At 40.7% G+C, this 22,928-nt stretch overlaps 1 protein-coding gene across 1 annotated transcript; it reads left to right on the top strand.

Moving 5' to 3' along the window:
* The first annotated feature begins 909 nt into the window (after positions 1-909).
* Positions 910-21,770, top strand: LOC143289158 (uncharacterized). The gene is made up of 5 exons (XM_076598059.1): positions 910-947; positions 4,963-5,130; positions 6,290-9,621; positions 10,648-10,879; positions 12,178-21,770. Exons 2-5 carry the CDS (start codon positions 5,053-5,055, stop codon positions 14,335-14,337), a joined length of 5,802 nt encoding a protein of 1,933 aa, XP_076454174.1. The 5' UTR covers positions 910-947; positions 4,963-5,052; the 3' UTR covers positions 14,338-21,770.
* Positions 21,771-22,928: the final 1,158 nt, after the last annotated feature.

Genomic DNA, 22,928 nt, shown 5'->3' with positions numbered 1-22,928 from the left:
ATTCGACACCCGCCACCAAGCTTAAAAACAAAAAAACAAAACAAAACAAACGAACAGCAATGGAACAAGCTGCCTCAGGAAGTTGTGACAGCCGAGTCACAGTGGACTGCTTCAAGTCCAGACTGGCCTCTCATCTCTAAAAGTGAATCCCCCTCCCCCCCCCCATTCCCCCTCCCCTCCTCTCGCTCAGCACTGCCCACCTCACCCTCCTCCTAACCACCCATACACCCCAAAATCCCCCCCCCTCCCCGCGCTCACAGCTGATGCAGAGGCTTGGCATCTTTCATGTTAGTGCACGCTGAACGTACACTGGCTGGCCAGGTCGCAAAAATTTTTTTTTTTTTTTTCAATCCTCACAACAGCGCAATCCTCAGCAACCTCCCCAAACTACAACAGAATCATCAATATAATGATGTTGGTTGTATAAAGGAAAAAGAAGAAGAAGAACAACAACAAACAACAAAAAACGATGAGAACATCCAGACCTTTTCTTTTTATGTTCTGTCAGTTACCCTTTTCTGCGTTTTAACTGCGGATTGCAAACAAAGCAACCTCTGAGTTGCCTGATTTTTTAAAATATTTTTTTTGTGATTTCACTTAACTACATATTCATTGATACCACAACCCTTCTTGGTAAAGTTTGTTTTTAATTGATAAACCCTTTCTTGGACCTCTTCAGCCTGAGGCATCCCCAAACCCACCGGGACATGAATATGACATTAGTTACGTACGTCTCTCGGATTTCCAACGACTGTTGCTACAAGTGCAAAACGTAGAAGCTGTAGTGATTTAAGGTCATGATTTATTCTGCATGTAATTGATGGTCAGTGGTATCTTTTCTATAATGTATGCTATTTCATCCTTGGACAAGAATGCCCCGTAACCAAAACAGTTAGCTTTGCTTGAGATATTGCTCCTCCTGCATACTTTCTTGAGACCTACTTGAGGTAAATTTGCTTGAATCGTATGAAACAAACACTTTTGATGTTAGTTATACTCGTAACAAAATGTGTTTAATGCATTGAAATCGATTATATGTATCTGTAATTTGAATATACTGTTAAAATTGCTTGGAACGGGATCATAGTCATAGGCACCCGAAGTCAATCATATTGCGGGCAGGCTGCTTCCTGGAACAAGCGCACGAAGCGTTGATCTTTGCAAACTTTTGCACTGTACAAAGTTTGTGAAAAAACACTAGATATTGTCGCTACGGTGGGAGATGTAAATGACTCATGATACATATTTCACATAAAGTTTCGCAAATACGCTAAAATTTGCTGTTCACCTGTTCGCTTAGTGACCAAAGGTCAAGGACAGTAAATCCAACATGAAAGCGTCCCGTTCATGATTAAGAATGATGATTAAAGAATTGAACACTTTGGTCTTTAAATTTGATATTGTGCCAGAAAGTAGTTTGCAATTACATGGAAAAAGCAGTTAGTAAGCGACAGTGACGGTTGTTGGGGTAGGGGGAAGAGGGGAGAGGAACATATCACTGAAGCTGGTTTGCACAAGCTCCTTACTGGACTAAACCCAACCAAGGCCACTGGCCCGGGTGGTCAGCCACCAAGAGTCCTCAGGGAATGTGCCCTTGAAGTGGCCCTTGACACGTATCTACCAGTACTTCCTTGACTCAGGACAGGTCCCAGGTGACTGGAGAGTGGCGACAGTCACACTTACCTACAAGAAGGGTGAACACTACAACCCAGCAAACTACCGCCAGGTATCTCTGACCAGTGTGCCCAGTAAAGTGCTGGAACACATCATAGTGAGCCAGCTCATGACTCACCTGGAAGAGAACTACAAATGCCAAAGCATTTGACAAAGTTCATCATTCTCTCCTGCTGCATAAGCTTGATCACTACGCCGTCAGAAACATCACCAACTCATGGATTGAGAGCTTCCTAGATAGCAGAAGACAGTCCATGGCTGTGGATGGAAAGAGGTCTGGGCACACTCCGGTTAGATCAGGAGTACCGCAGGGCTCAGTGCTTGGTCCATGCCTGTTCCTGGTATACATATGTGACCTAGCATTGTGAGTGACATCCCCTGCTCACCTCTTCGCAGACGACGTTGCTGTGTACCGTCTCATCACTACCCCAAGCGACACGACACCTTGCAAGGTGACCTGAGGAAACTAGAGGCCTGGGAAGATGAAATTCCATCCTGAAAAATGTGGTGTCCTCACGTGCACCACAAGGAGAAACAGCAGTCCTCAGGAGTACCATCTGCACGGTCACTGGCTGGAGTCTGCGATAGTCACTAAATATCTTGGCGTCACACTCCAGTCCAATCTCCACTTCACGAACCATATCAACAGCATGGTGACAAAGCCAAACAGGACACTCAGCTTCCTATGAAGGAACCTGACAATTGAAATAAAGTCACTCGCCTACAGATCCCTCATATGCCTTATCCTCGAATATGCCAGTATAGCATGGGGCCTCACCACCAGGAAAGAGACAAAATGGAAGCGGTTCAATGAAAAGCAGCACGATTTGCCCTCAATAAACACCAGAGGACAGCCAGTGTCACCACACTGCTGCAGACACTGGGGTGGGAAACCCTGGAACAGCATAGGAGGAGAGCCAGATTGGTCGTGCTATATAAGATAAGCAGGGGCATGACCAAAGTCAGTGCCCACACCTCCACCATCAACAACGGGCCAGAAGAGCTCACACCAAAACATTTGACAGAATCCCCTGTAGAGCGAACATCAGGCTGAATGTCTTCTTTCCAAAAACAATCTGTGATTGGAATGCTCTGCCCCAGGAGACTGTTGATGCCTCAACTCTTGCCACCTTTGTTAAGAAGGTGGCACTCTGCTGATTCACTGCCACTTGATTTTTTAAATTATTTTTTTATTATAATAAACTGGAACCCACCACCACAAAATGCCGATAATGGTCAACTAGTTGACCCTGGGCATCATCTGGAAGAAGAAGGAGAGAGACCTACGAAGAATGAGAATCACATTTTTAAGGGGGTGGGAAGGTGGATAGAGGGGGATAATTTTCAAGGATAATAGAAAACCACTAAAGTGCTTTTTAAAATGATTTTCTTTTACATTTGCTGTTTCAGGCCTTGTCTTTTCTTTTAGGGTCTACACAGTATGTTAAAAAAGGCTCTGTAGAATTAATTTTAAACAGATCCAAGCAAGTATTAAAACTTAATAAGAATGAGAGGGAGATAGAGAGTGAGAGAGATAGGTACCCAATTATACCAAGCAGTAAAGAAATAGACCAGTGGGGGGGAAAAAAGACTAATGATCAAGTTTTAACATAGACAAATTTATATGCATTCAACATCAGTGAAGGACACACACACACATGCATGCACGCATGCACGCACACACACACACATGCACACACATATGCACACACACACGCACGCACATAGCACACACACACGCACACACACACACACACACACAAACACACTCTGTCTCTCTCTCTTTTCTCTCTCTCTCTTTCTCCACTGGTTGACATCCTTGTTGTTAATAGTTATTGATTATTGTGAATGAGTTTAACTCATTCTACTCCAGGTACAAGTTAACTCGTACCATGAGTACTTCCCCTGTGGACCAGGTATGAGTATTCTCGTACCAACACACTATTCGAATTTCATTTATTCTTGCTTGGTACAGTTGGCATTCTAAACTGAACCATTTACAGATTCATGAAAACAGAGCTTTGTTTGACCGATAAAGTCAACAATTCTCCATTGATTTTCGCCATTTTTAGTGAACCACCTATTTTTTTCTGCAGTGGTCTCATGTAGCGTTGGTCCAGGGGAGTTGTAGCAGGTATATAGCTGTGAGGCAGATTGAGTTAAAAGGCCACTGGTCCACTCTTGTTTGATTATATATAGTGTTCATATTGAGACTAAAAAATACAACTTATGTTGATCATAAAGATAAAAAGTCTTTTGACTGCATGTTAAACATGAAATATTTACACATTAAACTGAAAACACTCAATAATAGGAACTTCTTTTTGTCTCTTTGACACCCGTTTGACCCCCTTCATCACTGTCTCCATGCTTTCCTATGTACTGCCTGTACTCATCCACCCATCGACTCTCTCTCTCTCTCACACACACACACACACACACACACACACACACACACACAGAGTGCATGTAATTTTATGCTACACATAGATGTATATCCACGTCCACAGACACATGGACTGCATACACAGATCATTCACTACAACACAGTCATGCACATATATTTAAGATGAAGAGTGTCCATAGTATTATTAGTAATTGTTAATCTGACTTTGTTATTTACATTGTGTTGACATGAATAGCTTTTGTTGAACTCAGTATTAGAAATAGAAACAAAAACAGACTATTAGTATTACATCACATTTGTCTTCTGTAGACTTTGTATTACAGAAAATAGGAAGTGTTTACGAGTTGGTGAGCATGCACACGTGTATGTGTTTGTACATGTAGGCATGTGGTGTGTGTGTTTGTTTGTGTGTGTGTGTGTGTGTGTGTGTTCTTTTCTTGTCTTAAAAAAACCTAAGAGATATGGATGGGGCATGCAGGGAAAGCCTTTGTCATATTGTTAAAAGGAAATTGTGTGTGTGCATGTTCTTTTCTTGTCTTAAAAAAACCTAAGAGATATGGATGGGGTACGCAGGGAAAGCCTTGGTCATATTATTAAAAGGATATCATTAGTACTGTGATAGAAAAGTGGGGCCTCAGTTGTATTAATTCAGTATGTGGTATGAAAGTCAAAGCACAATTTCTCACATCTGAGAAACTGACCTGCCTTCTTGACAAATGGCTGTCACTGTCAGAAACTATTTCTACAGACCTCCAGGAAATGTTTGTCAGTTTTAGTTTAACATTCCTCATCACGCTCATGTTATGTCCTGTTTTGTTTTTTTAAATGTGTCTATGGGTTGGGCTGAGTTTCCTGATGGATTCACTTTTTTTTTGTCACAGATCCATGCAGGTGTTACTTTGTTGTGGATCAACATCGTAGTTACTGCTGAAGGCGCATACATGGAACCTGGTCAGTGAGGTGGGGTGACAATGGCTGACCACAACAGGGAACAACATAGGGAGAGGGATGGCCTGCCTGGCCATCCAGTGCTGCCAGAAATGAGCAAGGTTTGTTGTGGAGACCTGCCAGCTCTTCCATTTTCAACAGTTTGTCCCACTTGGTTGCAGTTGCTTCTGATCTTCAGCTTCCTGAAAAAAATTCAGTTCTTGCACAAAAAAAGAAAAAAAAGGAGGACATTTGGTGATTGTTAAGTGCACACAGCTGCATAGCTGTCATGTCTCACTAACTGAGAAATAGACTGACATTCTTGTTGACGACTTCCAAAGTTCTTCACTTTTTACTGTCATCATTGTTGAAGTGTAGTCGGATTTAAGTTGCCCTGAAGCTGGAAAAAGGAAGTGGGGTGATCTAAGTTGCAAAAGGAATGTGCTGTTTTGTTTTGTGTGTAGTGCTGAAAGCATTCCTCTCCACTTCCAAATATTCCTCACTGTTGCTGAAAATACTCTTCTCAAGTATCTCCAGGTATTGGCAGGTCTGGTTGCTGTAACTGGTACAGCTGATCATTTTGACTGACTTAAATTCAAATACAGCAATTATAGGGCTGAAAGCTGGTGAGAATTATCACAGCAAACTTCCAAAGAAATGTTTTTTTCTTGTTTATTGGTAGAGTTATAAAACTACTTCCTGTTGTTTTGTTTGTTTTCTGGAATACTGGATGTCATGACAAAGACTGAAAGAGCCATTATTGTATACAGAGTGGTTTCAGAGCGAATGATTTATAACATTTCAGAGAGAGCAGAGTTGGAAGATAGTTAAGGGACTTTGGAGATTTGACTGTGGAGGATCAACGTAAAACACCTTATAACAGAGTTAGCCTGGTTGATTTCACTTTTGAGAGAGAAAAAGAAAGCATAATGAATAACTGATGCTCATCCTGTTGATTTACTTTACATATAAGGCATTAAAATGATACTGATTTATAAAATGTTACTGGTGTTAGACTTTCATTTTAGAGCAGAAATATATTTTTGTAGTCCTCAGTTCAGTTTGCAAAAGTGTGGGTGGAATAAAGACCACAGAAGCTGCAAATAAAATTCTCCCGATTATATACAAATGCACTCACATTAGATTGACAAAAAACTGTCATAAAGTATTATAGATTATCATGACTATGGCTTTACACACACACATGCACACACACACACACAAAGTTTTAATGCACATGAGTCATTGCCACCAGCATTATACATGGTGTGTTCTGTACAGGGTGAGAGCCTTGCGGCCAGCAGCACATCAGCGGTGGACAAAAGTGAGAGGGGTGAAGAAGATATGGGCACTCAGAGCCTGCCGCAAACATACTGTGCTAGCCCCCCCTTGGTGCCCCAGACAAACCACCCGGGGGTTGAGAACCTACCCCAAACTGCCATCACCACAGTGTATGCCACCACAGCTCAGCCATCTTATGGCGAGTCTGTGGTCCACAGGACTTTTGCTGTGGCAGGGCACCAGTCATACCTGAATCCTGACGTTGGCGTCAGTACAGCAGACTCTTTGCCTGAACAGATTGCTCATGTCTGCAGCAGTATGCCGATTGCTCATGTCTGCAGCAGTTTGCCATTGAGGAATGTCAACTCGACAATGATGGCACAGGCTGATTACGTCCAAGCTGTTGAACCAATTGATTTCAGACGGTCCAGTGTGTCGCATTCAAATGAAGTGGGTAGAATGAGCTCCGGTGATGGTGATGGTGTGGAGACAAGTGGTGTACCCCTGGCTGTTGGGGGCAGCAACCTCAGTGTACCCTACACATCTGATGTCACGAGAGGGACTGTGCCAGACACTGACAGTTTTGGCAGAGTCACTCTACCCCAGACAGCTGATATTACCAGCATGACTTTGCCCAACAGTGATGTTCACAGAGGCTTAATTCTTTCAAACACTGTGAGCAGAGCAAGTGGTCAACAAACAAGTGAAGTTGGCAAAATCAGCACTTCTGAAACAAAAGACATCAGCACAAGAAATATTCTTGGGAGTGTTCAGGCTGGCAGACTGAATGAACCTAACATTGGTGGTGTAAGTACAGCAAATGTGCTTGAAAGTGAGGAAATCATGAGAAGGAATGCGCCTGTCAGTGATATAAACAGAAGGAATTTACCTTCTACAGTCAGCAGAGGGAATTCACAAGATGTTAGTAATGTCAGCCAGTTGAACATGGCCAGCCTGAGTGGAGTGAGCACCTTGGGTGATGCTGCTGGTCACTTGTCTGCACACGAAGCTGAGAAGGTGTGGATCACTGTGCCTGTCCCTGCGAGTGTGACTGATCAGTCACTGCCATACACCAACATCACCAAGATGACCTCCCCAGATGCTGGAGAAGGGAGTAGGATGGCAGTGTCTCTTTCCGCTGACATTGGTGCAGTGAACACACTGAATGCCTGTGAAACTGGGGGAATAACTGTGCCAGAAGCTGGCAATGTCAGGACAGTGGTCATGTCCCAGATGGATGATTTCAGCAGAATGAGTTTATCAAACACAGGAGGGGTTGTAAGCACAACCCACACTGAAGACGGCAGTCATGTTGATGCTGTTGTTTCCCAAGCAGCAGGTATGCACAGCATGGACATTAAATACAGTGACCTCCTGGCCAGAAGCAATTTGAGTGATGTGGGTAGAATCAGTGTTCTGCAAACACATGGAGGATATACCTGTGAGGATGACAGACTGAGCTTAGCTCACTTGCAGGAAACCGGGGAAGTGAACTCGCAGCACACTGTTGACACCAAACCAATCATTCTGCCACAAACAGGTGATGTTGGTGTTGTCACTTATCCTCATGTTGCTGAAGGCATTAGCACAATGGCGTTACCCCAGGCTGGTAATTTCAGTATGGTTATTTTGCCTCATACAGGGGATGTTAGTCAAATGAGTGTGGGACAGAGTGATTTAAGAAGAATAGATTTACTGCCAGGTGACGAGAGCAACACCACTGAAATTCAAACTGCTGATGGGAGCAGAATGAACATTCAGCAGAATGGCAATGTGATCAGGATAATACCTGTATCTGGTGACACAAGTAGATTGCACATGCCTCACACTGAAGGCAGCTACCTTCACATACAGGCTGATGAGAGCAAAACCATTTTGCCCCAGACCAGCGACATCCGATCAACAGAAGTGGAGGACAAAGTGGATTTGGGCAAAATGATTGCTCTTCAAAACAGAAATACCACTGCAGTTGAGATGCAACAGAAATTTGATGTCAGCAGAGTGAATCCATATCAGAGTGGTAATATTCTCAACATGACAGCGACCAAAGTCACTGATGCAAGTGCACTGGAGACACAACAGGTGTATGATGTCAGAACTAGTGAAATCAGTGCTGGTGAGAGGCTGCATATGTTTGATGTTGCAAAAACAAACACATCACAGGTTAGTGATATGAGATCAGTTGATAGGCAGGTGTATCATGTTGGAACAAGCGTTGTGTCCCAGGCTGCTGACATCAGTGCGGGTGACAGGCAAAGAGTGTACAATGTTGATACATCAACTGTGTCACAGGCTGGTGAAACAAATATAACCGACAGACAGCAAGTCTATGGTGGCACAGCTGATCAACAACAGATGAATGATACTGCAAGACAGAGGATAAGTCAGACAGGTGACATAAGTAATGCTGATGGGCAGCAGATGTATGTGGTCAGAACAGATCCTCCCCAAGCTGGAGACATGAGAGCATTGGAAACAGCAAGCAGTCATAGGGTGAGTGTGCCACATACAAGTGAAACCGGCGTGAGCATGCACCAAGCAGGTGATAACAAAATGACCTCAGCACCCTACAGTGGAACTGACTCCAGTATGATGACATTACCTCAGACCAGTGGTGTCAGAATCGTCAACGTACCAGGTACAGAGGATGCCTTTGAGACGGGTTCCAACAGGCGTTCAGTATCTTACGACATCAAGAGAATGGGCGTGGCAGAACAACCACATCCGGAATACATCAATATGCGTGTCATGGCTGAAGCAGCAGAGATCATCTCGAGAGGCAGTGTTCCAGCGGATGACATCAACATGCGCCTTATGGCAGAGACTGCTGATTTTGTGTCTAGAAACGTTCCGCAAACCACTGTCATAAACACCTCAGGAAGTTTGCCACAAACACCAGAGATCAACATCGTTGCTGGAACCCCAAGCAGCAGCATCACAGTAAAAACATCCCAGACTGGTGCCTCTGAAGGGTTTTCCACAAGTAGTAAGTCTTCGGGAAATATAATGCAGCAGGACAGTGTCAAAATGTCCAGCGAAAACAGAACTGTCATTCCAAGAAGCGTTCCAGTGCAGCTCAGCTCTGCAAACGTGACAAGAAATTTGGTGGATAAAGGTGGAACTGTAGCACCAGCAAACCAGAAGACTGGTGCTGAGAAGTGGAAGCAGAGGGCTGTGTCGAGGAGTGACAAGGAAAAGCAAGCGGAGCAGCAGGTAGCGTCAGGGTTCCGCGCAGAATTCCTCAAGAGCCAGTCCTACATCAGGTGGAGGGACATTGGAAATTCTCAGGGTCTGAAAAACGATGAGGAAATTGCCTGCTTCTTGATGACATAGTAAGTCTTGAATTTTTTTTTTTTTTTAATTTGAAACTAATAAAAGTAGTTTTGTTTGTTTTGAATTAATGAAAACTATTCTACCTGGTCTGGGGCAAATGAAGATGTGTAGGGAAGATGAAAACATTCACCTTTATAATGCTGAGCTCAGCAGAAGTGTGGTTCTGTCTTGTAGTTGCAGGTATTTCCATATGAGAAATAGAACGTGTCTCGTAAAACTGAGTGCCATTCTTTTGTCATCATATGATGATGATTATTATTATGATTTATAAATTGTAATATTCTCTCTCTAATTTTAGACATTAGTGATAATACTTACTAAAATGACCACTGTGCAACATGATATTCAACTACAGGGGAAAATGGATGTTGATGAAGCTTCAACAAGTTCAAGCATGTAAATTATGTCAAGTTGGAAATGGCAGTATTTGGGGATAATCTGGATTGAAACATGACATTTGTATCTGTTGTGGGTTGTTTTGGTATGTACCAGAGGTATGCTTAAGGCAGAAGAAGTGCTCAACAATTGCAGACTTTCTGATGAATACTGAAACAGTGAACATTCAGTTTTTAACTGTAACAAGCCTTCTTTCTACTAAATTTTAGGACTGTGAATTCAAAAGATCATTTGCATGAGTGTTTTTTGCAGAGCTAAGTTTCCTTTGCGCTAAAACGGCTAAGAATTTTCCTAAGTCCAGATGCAAATCACATACACTGAAGACACTTGCTGACAAGTCAGAATACTGAGCAAACGTAGCACTGCCGAGCTCCATTTTTAAAGCAACCCATCCCAGATGTATATATTATATTCCTCATTTTTCAGTACTTTTTCAGTTTCAGCATGTATATATATATATTTATAGCAGGAGAGAATATTTTTATAGGGAGAGAGACAGACAGACTGTCAGAGAGAGAGAGAGAGAGAGAAAGACCTGTAGACACAGACATGATGACAAAAGAAACCATAACCATTGATCCATAGAATCAGTCAGGAATTTGTGTACATATTCCTCTGTTTGCTTTCAGTTATGACAACACTTCAGGCGTGTTCCCCTCCGGCAGATCAGCCTGCAGCACCTGTCATCAACAGCTGAGTGTGTCCTGTGTCAGCTGTCCACAGAAGGCAGCAAACAGCAGCAAGGACGCAAACAGCACCAAGAAAGACAACAAGAAAGACAAGGGCAGCGATGACCGAACCAAGCTGTGGAAGCTTATCATGGAGGCTAACCCCAAAGAAAAAGGAGGGGAAAAGGCAAAGGTAATGTTGAGGACTGGTGGCTGACTGAATCTTTTGATAATAATAACGGTAATAATAATAATTTGATTTATAAAGCGCCTTTCCGTGTAAAACATGCTCAGTTGTGCTGTACAATGTAAATACTGATGGTTGAATTAAAAACATGCATTTAAACACTAAAATGAAGAGAAAAAAAAAACTTTTCATGTGTAGCTCTCTGCAGTCAGCCAACCAAACACTCGAGCACAAAATTTATCTACACACGCACACGCACACACACACACACAATCTTGTCATTGTATTGAATAAATTATACACAACATATAGGTCATACAATGTGAGACCAAAAAAGAGAAAAAAAAAGTATGACATACATACATGTTTATATTTATATATATATATATATATATATATATATATATATATAATAAGATATATGATAGACTATTTAAAGTATTTCAGTAGCATTTTTCATGTTTGTCACAAACTGTGTTGGAGTGGAGTGGATATTAAGACAGAGTATTTTTGACCACAGCAACAATTTTTGTGGTTATTAATCAAAGAACACTTAAATCTGAAGGAAATTTGATTTTCCTGGTCTGCTGTTCACATGTTTTAATTGTGCTTCTCTTCTCTCTGTTCTGAATATATGGTTTATTAAATGATTTATTTTTTAAACTTTTTTTGTTGTTGTTTTTTGCTTTTTGGTCAAGTCTTCACAGACTAAAGAATTGATTTTCTGCCCTTGTTTTCCTCTGCTGTTCAGCATATGTCAGTGTGTGTATTATAGTTATATGTAAAAATAAAGTAATCAGACTTATGAAAAAGATCATTGAATACAACTGTCCCCATGCAGTTCATTCGCTCCTGTAGTACTGTGAAGGCATGGGTTGGAAAATAGCTACTATATTATTTTTTTAGTTGTTGGCGCTGTTCCAGAGCATGCGTTCAGTGGGCGGCATTGTTTTGACTTTGATTTTATGGAGGTTTTTTTCCAAGTAACTTTCCCGTTGAAATATCATTGCAGCTATCAGTGTAATCAACAAAGCATATTGTTTTCTCAGTGTTTGTTCTTCTTTATGTAGTGTATGTTTGTCAAGCCTGTTCAAGATCCCATGGTTGAAATGTGTTGCTTTATTGGATTTCCAGTGTGATATTCGTGTAGACCTATATATGCATGATTGGTAACTATTCTTTCTCTTATTCTCTTCATTTCATGGTGGATTCAGAGTGTTGAGTGCTGTGACATATATCAGCATGAAAGAGAATGAGTCAGTGACACTTTGCACGTCAAAAACAATGTCTACTTTTTTTTTCAGGAGGAAAGAGAAAAACGGCACAGAAGGAAACCAAGGCAGACGCGGCGTGTACTGAGGAGGAGGGTGATTGTTTCAGGATCCAATTCATCAGCTGACGACTCCCAGGATGAGCAAGATTCTGATAGCCATGCAAACGAATCCCCGCTCCCCACTAAAGTTCACTTTGAACAAGAGCAGAAAACCACACCTGCTCCAATGGTGACAAGAAAACGTGGGAGACCGTCCAATGACAGCTATCATCAGGTGTCCACGTTGGAGTGCTCTGCCTGTCAGCGAAAGTTTCACACTGCTGCCGGACTTGACCAGCATGTCAAACGCAAGCGCTGCAAAGCTGCCAAAACTGGAGCCCTTGTATCTGATGCAAAGGAACCTGAAAAGAGTGCTGAGAAATCCCAGACACCTTTGCAGTTCAAGTGTGATGACTGCGGTAAGGAATACCGCAGTAAACAGGGTCTGCTGCTGCACAGGGTCTCCAAGCACGGGGAGGAGAATGAAAGGCTGCAGATGGCTCTGCCTGAAGGGGATGATGGAGATGACACGGATGAATATGTACCGGATGAAAAAGACAAATTGTTTGAGTGTACTGTTTGCAATAAACAGTATCGCAGTAAGCAAGGACTGTTGATGCACAAAGCCTCCAAGCACAGTGAGGTACCTGCGAAAAAAATTAAACTAGAGGAGCAGGGGGAAAATGACATTAGTGACAGTGAGGAGGACTCGAAAGGAAGGGAGGTTGACTGTTTTAAATGTAATGAATGCAATAAGACGTATAACAGTCGTCCAGGCTACATACTGCACATGAAAACTAAACACTTTCCAATGATCATGCGGGACTGTCCAGAATGTGATGGCAAATTCAAGACAAAAGTGGAACTGCGTATCCACATTCGGCGGGAGCATAACAAGGGCAGGCTTGTCCTTTTCTGTCCCTACTGCCCACTGATTTTTCACAGTCGCGAAAACCTCAGGAGTCACATGGACGACAGCCACAAGACGTGCCGACGGGTACTGTTTGACTGCATCGCTTGTGACCTGCAGTTCTCATCCCGCATTGAGCGCAAGAGACACATTCAGTCAGAACACAAGGGCAAGGACACCAGCCTGACATGCCACTTCTGTGGTAGTTGGTTTGCTACGCGACACGAGTATGATGAACATGAGAAAGCGGGTCACCCGGACCAGACCCAGGAATGGCTGTGTGCTATATGTGGAGATTCATTTCCAACACGCTACCTCTTGCAGCGCCATGCCCTCACGCACAAGGAGAAGATCCTTTGCTCTCTGTGCAACAAGTACATCACCGAGCCCTGCTATGAGGACCACATGAAGCGTCACTACGGGAACAAGACCTGGAAGTGTGAGCAGTGCTCCAAGTCGTTCATCAGAAAGGCAGAGCTGCAGCAGCACACACTGGTGCACAAGGACGAACGGCCTTTCTGCTGCGAGCTGTGCGGGATGCGATACAGGGAGAAGAGCCGTCTCAACAGTCACATGCGTACTCACACTGGGGTGAAGCCCTACAAATGCCAGCAGTGTGAGAAATGCTTCACTCGCTCGCGCGAGTTGAAGAACCACATGCGGGTCCACACCGGTGAGAAGCCCTTTGCCTGCACGGTGTGTGGTCGCAGGTTTGCCAGCTCAGGGAACCTCTCGGCCCACCGCCGCAAAGTGCACAAGCTGGAGCCCATTCCCCATGGCCAACAGTCCCGCAAGCACACCTTGGAGGAGAGAATCAAGCCGGAAAACAAATTTCCAACTCCACCACCCCCACCTGTGGCTCCGCCCCCAACTGTGGCTCCAACCCCACCCGTAGCTCCACCCACAAGTCACGAATCTCCGGCAGCAGCCCACAGCAGCGTGACTGTGGAGGTGCCTTTGGCTCACAGCGCTGCGTTGTTAGAGGTCCCTGCTGACCATGGCGCTGCTGGAGTGAACGCCCCTGTGGCTCACGGTGCCTCACTGACTCTGCAGGCTCCCATGGCTCACCAGGCCCCTGTGGCTCACCAGGATCAGGCTGTGACCTACCAGCAGCATATGATCGCCAAGTACGAGCCTTTGGTCACACAGCCAGACCACTACATTCCACAGCCTGCTGTCCAGCCTGCACAGTCTTCACTGGCCATATACTGGCCGAATACTTCATACGGGGAAGAGTCTTAAGGGTGAACTGGTCCTGTTGGGTGGATGCTGCGTGTATGAAGAATCCATGTGGGATTGACTGATATCCATTGGGAAGATTCATCTGGTGAATCATAGCTCTAAAGAAACTTTATTCTATAGTTGAGAAGGTGGGATGAGAAATTTGTTAGTAAATAGTACTGGTTGTAACAATGATCAGTCAGCTGGTAACAATGATCAGTCAACTGGTTGTAACAATGATCAGTCAACTGGTAACAATGATCAGTCAACTGGTTGTAACAATGATCAGTTAACTGGTTGTAACAATGATCAGTCAACTGGTAACAATGATCAGTCAACTGGTTGTAACAATGATCAGTCAACTGGTTGTAACAATGATCAGTCAACTGGTTGCAGCAATGAATCAGTCAACTGGTTTAACAATGATCAGTCAACTGGTTGTAACAATGATCAGTCAACTGGTTGTAACAATGATCAGTCAACTGATTGTAACAATGATCAGTCAACTGGTTGCAACAATGATCAGTTAAACAATTATTTCTGACTCTTACTATCTTGATCACAAACCTTCATATTCAAACTTTTTCATATCTTACACTAATCCATTCATTGTACTTTTTGCAGTGTTATAAATAGGAAAAAGAAATTTTGTGAAATTATTCCAATTGCCATTTCTCACGCATCCATCTCTTAAGCCTTCTCCCTTCTGAACCTCACACTGACCCGAATCCGTCCAACCTTGTACTGCAGGCAAATGATTTTGCTTCTGTGCACATGCTTGTGCATAGTCACACACATTGTGTCCATTAAATTTAGGACTGGCAGCTCTGTGGAAACATATAGTGTGAAAACCATTGCAAGGGTTTGGGCTAAAAAAAAAAAAAAAAAAATCAACAACAAAAAAACATGCTTGTGGTCAGATTTTAAAGGGAAAAGAAATGTTACCATGTTAACTTTAAAAAAAAATATTTTTAGTCTTGAGTTAACAAAAACGAATGAGCTGAAACTGTATAGTGTATATGAGTGACTGAAAATTAGGTTTGAGTTTACATACGAGCTTCAAAAATGCCCTCTTCCTTTCAATTTAAGTTTACTGTTAAGTAAGCTTTTCACTGAATTAGAAGGACTAGGAGGGATTATTGTAATGATTAACTTGTTGGGATAGAAGGCACATGTGTGGGTGGGGAAGTTTGTAGATGAGCTTTTAGAAAAAAAAAATCTTATTCCTTTCAAGTTTAGTTTACTGTTCACTTGTTATGTAAGCTTTCCATTGAATTTGATAAGACTTGGATGGAGTATTGTGATGGTTAACTTGTAGAGAGAGAAGGAACACGTGAGTGGGGGAGGGATAGGGTGAACATAGAACAGAAAAGATGCCAGATGTGTATTTCTGTTATGTACAGTTTTAGACATTACTGATTGATTCATCACACTGTTTTTTTGTTGTTGTTTTGTTTTTTGATAGAAGCAGTTTGACTGCATCATGCTATTCATAAACTACTATACTTTTTTTCATATAATTTTTCATACCACTAATAATAATTGTACATTTCAGTGGCTGGATATCAGTTGGTCCAGGCAGATCATGGAATGTGCCACTGGGTGTCATAGGACTCTGAATCGTTATTGTAACTTGGGGGGGGAGGGGGGGGGAGGGGGGGGGGGGAATGGAAAGGAAATTGACCCCTGAGAGTTCCGTGGCCATCTTGTGCATGTAACTCTCATCCTGACATCGAGCAATGCCCAAGGCGATTGACACAAATACTGAACCAAAGGTGTGCGATCTTGACACTTTGTCTCTTCAGTCCCTGCTGACGCGCCTCTATAAGTCATTTAAACATGGAACTCTCCAGGGGTCTATTGCTGATAATGATTGTTTACTTACTGCTGTGTATATAATAGAAGTGACATTGGAATGGCCAGTCCTCACTTCTAAAAAAATGGAATTACATTGTTGCATAGCAAATGCATTACTTCATTGAAATAGGTGAATAAATAGGCTAGTGCACATTTGATAAAACAAAACAAAATAAAAACCAAACATTTTTCCAAAAACACGATTGATTCAGGTTCGCAAAATGATAGATGACTGATTTTTTAGACTGTGTAAATTATATGTTATAACCAGTGAAGAAGTGCAAATTTATTTACATGCTAAGTTGTATTAATTGTATACATAGTCTTGGAGAGTCACTTAAGGTTTTTTAGTTTTGTGTCAGACTTTGGAATTACAACCACCACCACAACAGTTTGATTCCATTGGGTTTTTATTTTATTTTATCAACCAACAAACAACACCCAACATCATTCTTGATAATATAATCCATTGGTTCATTTACTACAAAAGATCAATGAATTTCAGTTATTCTAATGATGTGTATTTGAGGGGGAGGGACTGTGGTGAGGGAGGGGGGGAGAGGGAGGAGAGGAGTGGGGTGACAGCCAAGGGAAATAATTGACTGACTTCGTTGTTGTCATCGCAAACAAAACCAGAGGAGTATACATACGTTATAGATAGTGATTTTTTTTTGTTAATTTTTTTTTTTTTTTAAGATATTAATTTTCTTATTTTCTTTGGGGGAAAAAAACAACCCATCATAGTCTGTCCCAGAAATTGTCACCCGCTATCAACGGTATTGCTGTTCACCTGGCTGATGACCATTTCTGAAAAATATTTTGCAGGAAATTAATTTTTAATCAATTTATATGGAAATATCCAGAAATAATCCTCCTTATTTATTATTACTATATTATTTTTTTAAATATTTTTATAACTTTGACAAATTGTCTTGTTTATTTTATTTTTGTTTAATTATTACCCCAAACCCCATCCCTTTTCTTGTTCTGTTTTGATATCACAAATTGTCTTTAATTTTTAATTTCATGTTTGATTAATTCACCACTGTTTACCTTACAATTTTTGTTTTTTGTTTGCTTTCATTCATTTTCTCATCTATTTTGCATTGTGATAGATACTGGATTGAAGGTCGATATTGAGTGAGGATGGGATATTAAAAAAACCCAGTGTATGTAAACCCCCCCCAAAAAAAACCCCCAAAAAAACCAAAACAAAAAAAACCCAACTGTTTTATTCCATGGCTGATTTGATAAAATTGTTAGAGTGAATTTATCCAGTTTTTCCTTCTCTGATCCCCCTCATACTTCTACCTCTTCCAGTTCCCTTCTCAGTCTCTGATTTTTGTTGTTGTTAATTGCCGCCTCTCCATCTCACCAAAGCATTTCATGGATTTACCAGCAAATAATGATTACAATAACGCAGAAGAAAAGAGAACACATCAGTTTTCATAATTGTGCATATTAATCTTTTTTTTTTCTTTTTTTTAAAATCTATTTGGGGAGTATGCGAGAGTGTTGATCTTGATATGAATAATTGATGTTTACTGTTTACAATTTGTTGTGTTTGTTCTGCAGTCAGATTTTTCTAAAAACCCTAAGTTAGAATCTATGAAATGTATGATACTGCTGATATTTTTTTAAAGTGTTGTTATTATGGATTATTGCAAGAGAATATCTCGATTTGTTTGATAATAGTCACATAGATATTTTTTGTCTGCTCTTTGTAATTTTTCCTTCTTATACAACTATAAAGATGTTGAATTGACGAAAGAAGAAATATCTTTTACCAGAAGTGCTTGGGGTGATGGAGAAAGAAAAAAAGAAAATCACAGATATATGTTGATACTGCAACATTAATTCTTGATTTTGTTTGAAATGGTATCCTCGGCCATCTTTTTTTTTTCATCCTGTCAAAATGTGCTGTGCATACATTTGATCTTTCTTTTTAATCCACCAGTTCCTTGTGTACATCTGAAATTTGTTCACGTATTCATGCTGTAAAGCGACAACTTAGGGGCAAACAGGTGGAAAATTAATTTCATGCACTTCAAATTCATAATGCTTTAAAAAGATTTATTTTTCAGTTGTCCCTATTTTCTTACTGTCTTTTGTCGGCAGCATTACTCTTTAAGCCATGTGACTGGTAAAGTGGTATGAAAAGTATAATGTATATAAAATGTTTTTTTCTCTTGGATAGATGCTCCACAGTATGTTATACTTAAAATTGGAAATGATGATAATATTACTACACACACACACACCGAGTTCTCATGTGCACATGTGTGTGTGTGTGTGTGTGTGTGTGTGTGTGTATCAGATGTTGAATTTGTGCTTTTGTTAAATGTTGTGCACAATAATTGTTGGATTCACTCAACATCATAACATTTTTTGGTCACTTGATGATGATATTTGCGTGCATCCGTGATTAGTATAAACACCAATGTGCATGTGTGTGTTGTATAATTGTGTGGGTTTAGACATTTATTACAATAGACACTTGTAAGATATAAATGACTTATGCCTTTTTTTGTTTTCAAAATATCAGTACGATTGAATGTACAGAGTTTTCATACTCTAAAGAAAAAAAAGAGGATATATATATATCCATAAATAGGTATTGTCCATTTCCTATGGGATGAAATCTGGACTTGCTTGAATTTTCTCATGTCTGGATTTAGTCCATTAATGTAATTTAAGACAAAACGCCCTTCTGAAAATCTCTAGTCTTTTGCACAGAGAAGAAGTGATTCCTGTTCTCTGTGGCATTTCAATACATTTTCACTTGTCCAGACTCACATAGCCTACTGATCCCACCCAAGGCCCTTTCTGAATCTTGTCAATAAACATGTGTAGTTTTTTTTCTTTCTTTTTTTTCTTCTCAGTTATAGTTAAAAACTAAGAATGTGGTTTATTGGAAAAAAAAAAAAATGAAAAGATCATTTTTAAACAGTAAGTGAATTGCAGTGCATTTTATTATCAACAGTATTCTGATTTTATTAATATGCAGTCGGTTAAAAGTTTAAAAGACATATGTATTCAAATAAGTGATCATTTTAAAAAGATCAGGGAATAGTGATGCATGTAATTGGCAACTGAAGTATGATTTAATGTATACATGCAACCATTTCAAATTTTAGAAGCTGTATGTATTTGTTTGATTTTTAAAAATCAAATGGTTGAGATGGAAGTGAATAGCAATGCATTTTTTGAACAACTGAATTATGATTGGATTAGTGCAGTCAGTTCAAAGGTTGATCAAAAGCTGTATGTGTTCAGTCATGTTGAAAGAGGCCCTTGTTCATACATTCCAGCCTGGAATGCATCTGTGATTGATTTAACCCTTTGACAGATGAAACATGTTGAAATGAGTTCAGTGTGGCTCAAGTTATAAGTGCAGTTTCTAATTTTTCTGTACTTACCAAAGGTGTTATTGGTTTTCCTGAACAAGAGTAGTGCAGTCTCTAGAGGAAGAAGTCAAAATAAGAGTGGTGACTGACATCCTGACCTGTAAGCTCCATTGTATATATATCACAGATTGACCATAGATTACAGTTTGGCCAATAGCAAAATGAGAGTTGTATGATCAATGGATTCTCCATTGCAGTGGGAAGTCATTTACAGCTTCGTCTTTTATGAAAGACAATGACTGTCAAATTAGGAGGCAAGATTGCACTGGCTCTTAGTGCTGCAGCCTTGGGGGCTAGCTGGCCTTTGGGAACCATCGCAGTGCCAACTGTCCTAAAATCCGCTTGGCCGAGAGAGTTGGGTTGTAACTTGGACAAGGCACTCTCCACTATCAACTTCTAGCCCAGATGGTTGGGACAGCAGGTGCCTCCTCTGCTGTTCTGATGGTCATAGTCAGACACAACTGACTATCACACATCTCACTGAGGTGACATCCCGTTACTCACAAGTGTACTTGTCAGCAGCAGCCAAAGGGTTAAAGATTTAATCAGTTTGCCATTCGCCTTTTGTTTTGTTTTTCTTTTCTTTTCCCACCAAATAATACACTTCCTCACAGTGATGAGAAAGTGTTCGTGACTTGCCCCTCTGTCTTGTGTGCTCAAGATGCATTCTGTTTACCACCCTGCATCTTCAATTCAGGTTAACACTGACCAGTGTAAGGTCATGCTTCAGTTCTGGCCTCAGCACTTGCTCTTTAACCTTCGCTGGCTGTCGCTTTTGATTACACACGGAAGCTCATGTGGGTCGTCCACGACCCATACCGCTGTCGCTTTTGACTACACACGGAAGCTCATGTAGGTCGTCCACGACCCTTACCTTTTAGAGACAAAAACCTGTATATTCCTCCAAAGCTTGTGTGGGTGGTGCACGACCCATACTTTGTAAAGAGACAAAAACCTATATTCCTCCAAAGCTTATAACAAAATATAGAAAAGGAGAACATATCGTAACAACTGATTTTACACACATGCGCTTGCACACGCACACACAGACTCACACAAACACATACACTCAGAAGAAACACATGCTCACGCATTCACACACATGCACATACACACACACACACACACAACTGATCACACACACAAACGCATAACACCACATGCACATACATACAAACCCTACTTATGCACACAGAGACAGAGAGAGAGAGAGAGACAGACAGCGAGACAGAGAGAGAGAGAGACAGAGATGACTCATAGCCTCCTATACACGCACAATCAAAGATATTCAGTCACACAGGTACATGCTGTTAGAGAAAGGGATGGAAGGGGGTTATAGCTGAAGACAGGCGAAAGGGACGGGGCAGGGAGGGGGTAGTGGGAGAGTAGTGGGGTAGTGAGGCTATTGAAAGTAAAACTTTTTTATTTTCCTTCATTGATTGCAAATAAAACCTTCCGAAATCACTATTAAAAAGGTATGGGTCGTGCATGACCCACACAAGCTTTCGAGGGGTGACCACGTTTTTTCCTCTTTAAAAAGCATGGGTCATACATGACCGAAACAAGCGTCCATGTGTAGTTAAAACGCCACCTTTAATTACTCATTAATTAATTTTTTTTTCTCTCCTTTTTTGGCAAAAGTTGGCCTTTTAGTTGTAGGAAGCACTTCGGAAATTTCGTAGAAAAATATTAAGAATTGGCTGAGAGATTTGCGTTTTTGTATCCTTCTGGGTCGTGTATGACCCACAATAGCCAGCGAAGGCTAAAGTGTGTGTGTGTGTGTGTGATATAAAGCCAGTTTTGTAGAAGTAATAACAGTGGCACAGACCATCAATATCTTGCTACACGTTAACACATTGTTTGATCTTCCAGTACACACACACGTGCGCGCGTGCGTGTGCGCACACACACACTATAGAGAGACAGAGATCGAGAGAGATTAAATAAATATTCCCAGATATATATAGATATGTAGATTCATGCAAACTAAGAGGTGATGTTTGCATAATATGCTTATACACACTTGTAGAAAACATATACATTTTTGGGTACATACATGTATGTTAACACTTGCCTATTTCATAATCATTCCTGATCAAATCACATGTGTATTGCAAGTAACTTTTGTTTGTTATTTCTATTGAATTAACCAAATGTATTTTGTGCTGTTAATAAATTTGTGTTTAATTAGTTACTTGTATCAGTTTCTTCTGAGTGAGGAAATTAACTTTTGTGTGAATGATGTGTTGTGATGCAATTGGTACAACAAATTACCACAAAGTCTGGGATTTAAAAGGAATTATTACTTCTTTTTTTTTTTTTAGTGTGAAAATACTAGGAATTAGGAGTCTACTTTGAATCCTATTGCAGATCTACTTTGATATAAATTTTTTTTTTTTTTAAAGACACCCCCCACCCCCATCCCCCTTCTATACCCATCCCCTCTGCCCCACCCCCACATAATAAAAAAAAAAAAAAAAATTCTACCCAAGACCATTTCAGCAGTTTGGAATAAAGCAGTATTTTTTTTTAGTTGATTTGCTAGTCACTGTGATCCAAGAAAACTGATGGGTTTTTTTGTTTTTTAGTTTGAAGCCAGTTTCTCCCATTTTAAACTTGCTTTTTTTCCCCTCTTTTTTTGTTTGTTGTTGTTGATTTTGTTTTGTTTTTTATGCTGGCATCCATTTTTTTAATGTCAGCATTTTATTTTAGTGATATATCCTTTGTCAGTTTGTTGTTGACTTGAAGTGAATAGAATTACTGAGTAAACTAAAAAACATAAAAAAAAAAAAAAAAAAATAAAAACAACAACAACAACAAAAAACAAAAACAAATCCACAGAATAAAACCACTGACAGTAAAAGATTAGCTTGCTTTGATTGATATTGTGGTGTTTTTGAAAGTGCCTGTTCCGCACAATAGTTGCAAAACCGGTTTGTTCTTTGGTTGGCAAGCAAATGCTTCTGTTCAAGGGACTCTTCAGGTGTTGATGACAGGTGTAATTAAATCAGTCATAACCTGTACACCTTGATCAAGGCCCGTAGTATCATCTGGCAACCTAACTCCACAACAGAGGTGCAGAGTTTTATTTTTGTTATTAACCCTTTCAGTGCGAAGTCCATTTTATGTTCAGTGATATATGTATAGCCAAGGGATGTTCTGGCCATGGAGGGTAATAAAAACAACAACAAAAAACAAAACAAAAAACAACCCTAGCATGCGAACTACTGAAAGAAAGTATACATAACCTATCCTTTTCTGAAAGGAAAATGAACACACTATCCAATCATGACAATTTTACATGAATTTCATGATCTTACGACTGGAAATTTCCTACAACAACGTGGA

This window comes from Babylonia areolata, chromosome 13 (genome assembly GCF_041734735.1).
Source record: "Babylonia areolata isolate BAREFJ2019XMU chromosome 13, ASM4173473v1, whole genome shotgun sequence".
Classification (NCBI taxonomy): domain Eukaryota; kingdom Metazoa; phylum Mollusca; class Gastropoda; order Neogastropoda; family Buccinidae; genus Babylonia; species Babylonia areolata.
The sequence above is the reverse complement of the archived record's forward strand: the minus strand, read 5'-3'. Positions and strand labels throughout refer to the sequence as shown.

Coding starts and splice junctions, on each gene's coding strand:
- LOC143289158 (XM_076598059.1), top strand. CDS start 5,053: ATGGCTGACCACAACAGGGAACAACATAGGGAGAGGGATGGCCTGCCT. Junction 5,131..6,289: donor TGCTGCCAGAAATGAGCAAG/GTTTGTTGTGGA, acceptor TGTTCTGTACAG/GGTGAGAGCCTTGCGGCCAG. Junction 9,622..10,647: donor GCCTGCTTCTTGATGACATA/GTAAGTCTTGAA, acceptor GTTTGCTTTCAG/TTATGACAACACTTCAGGCG.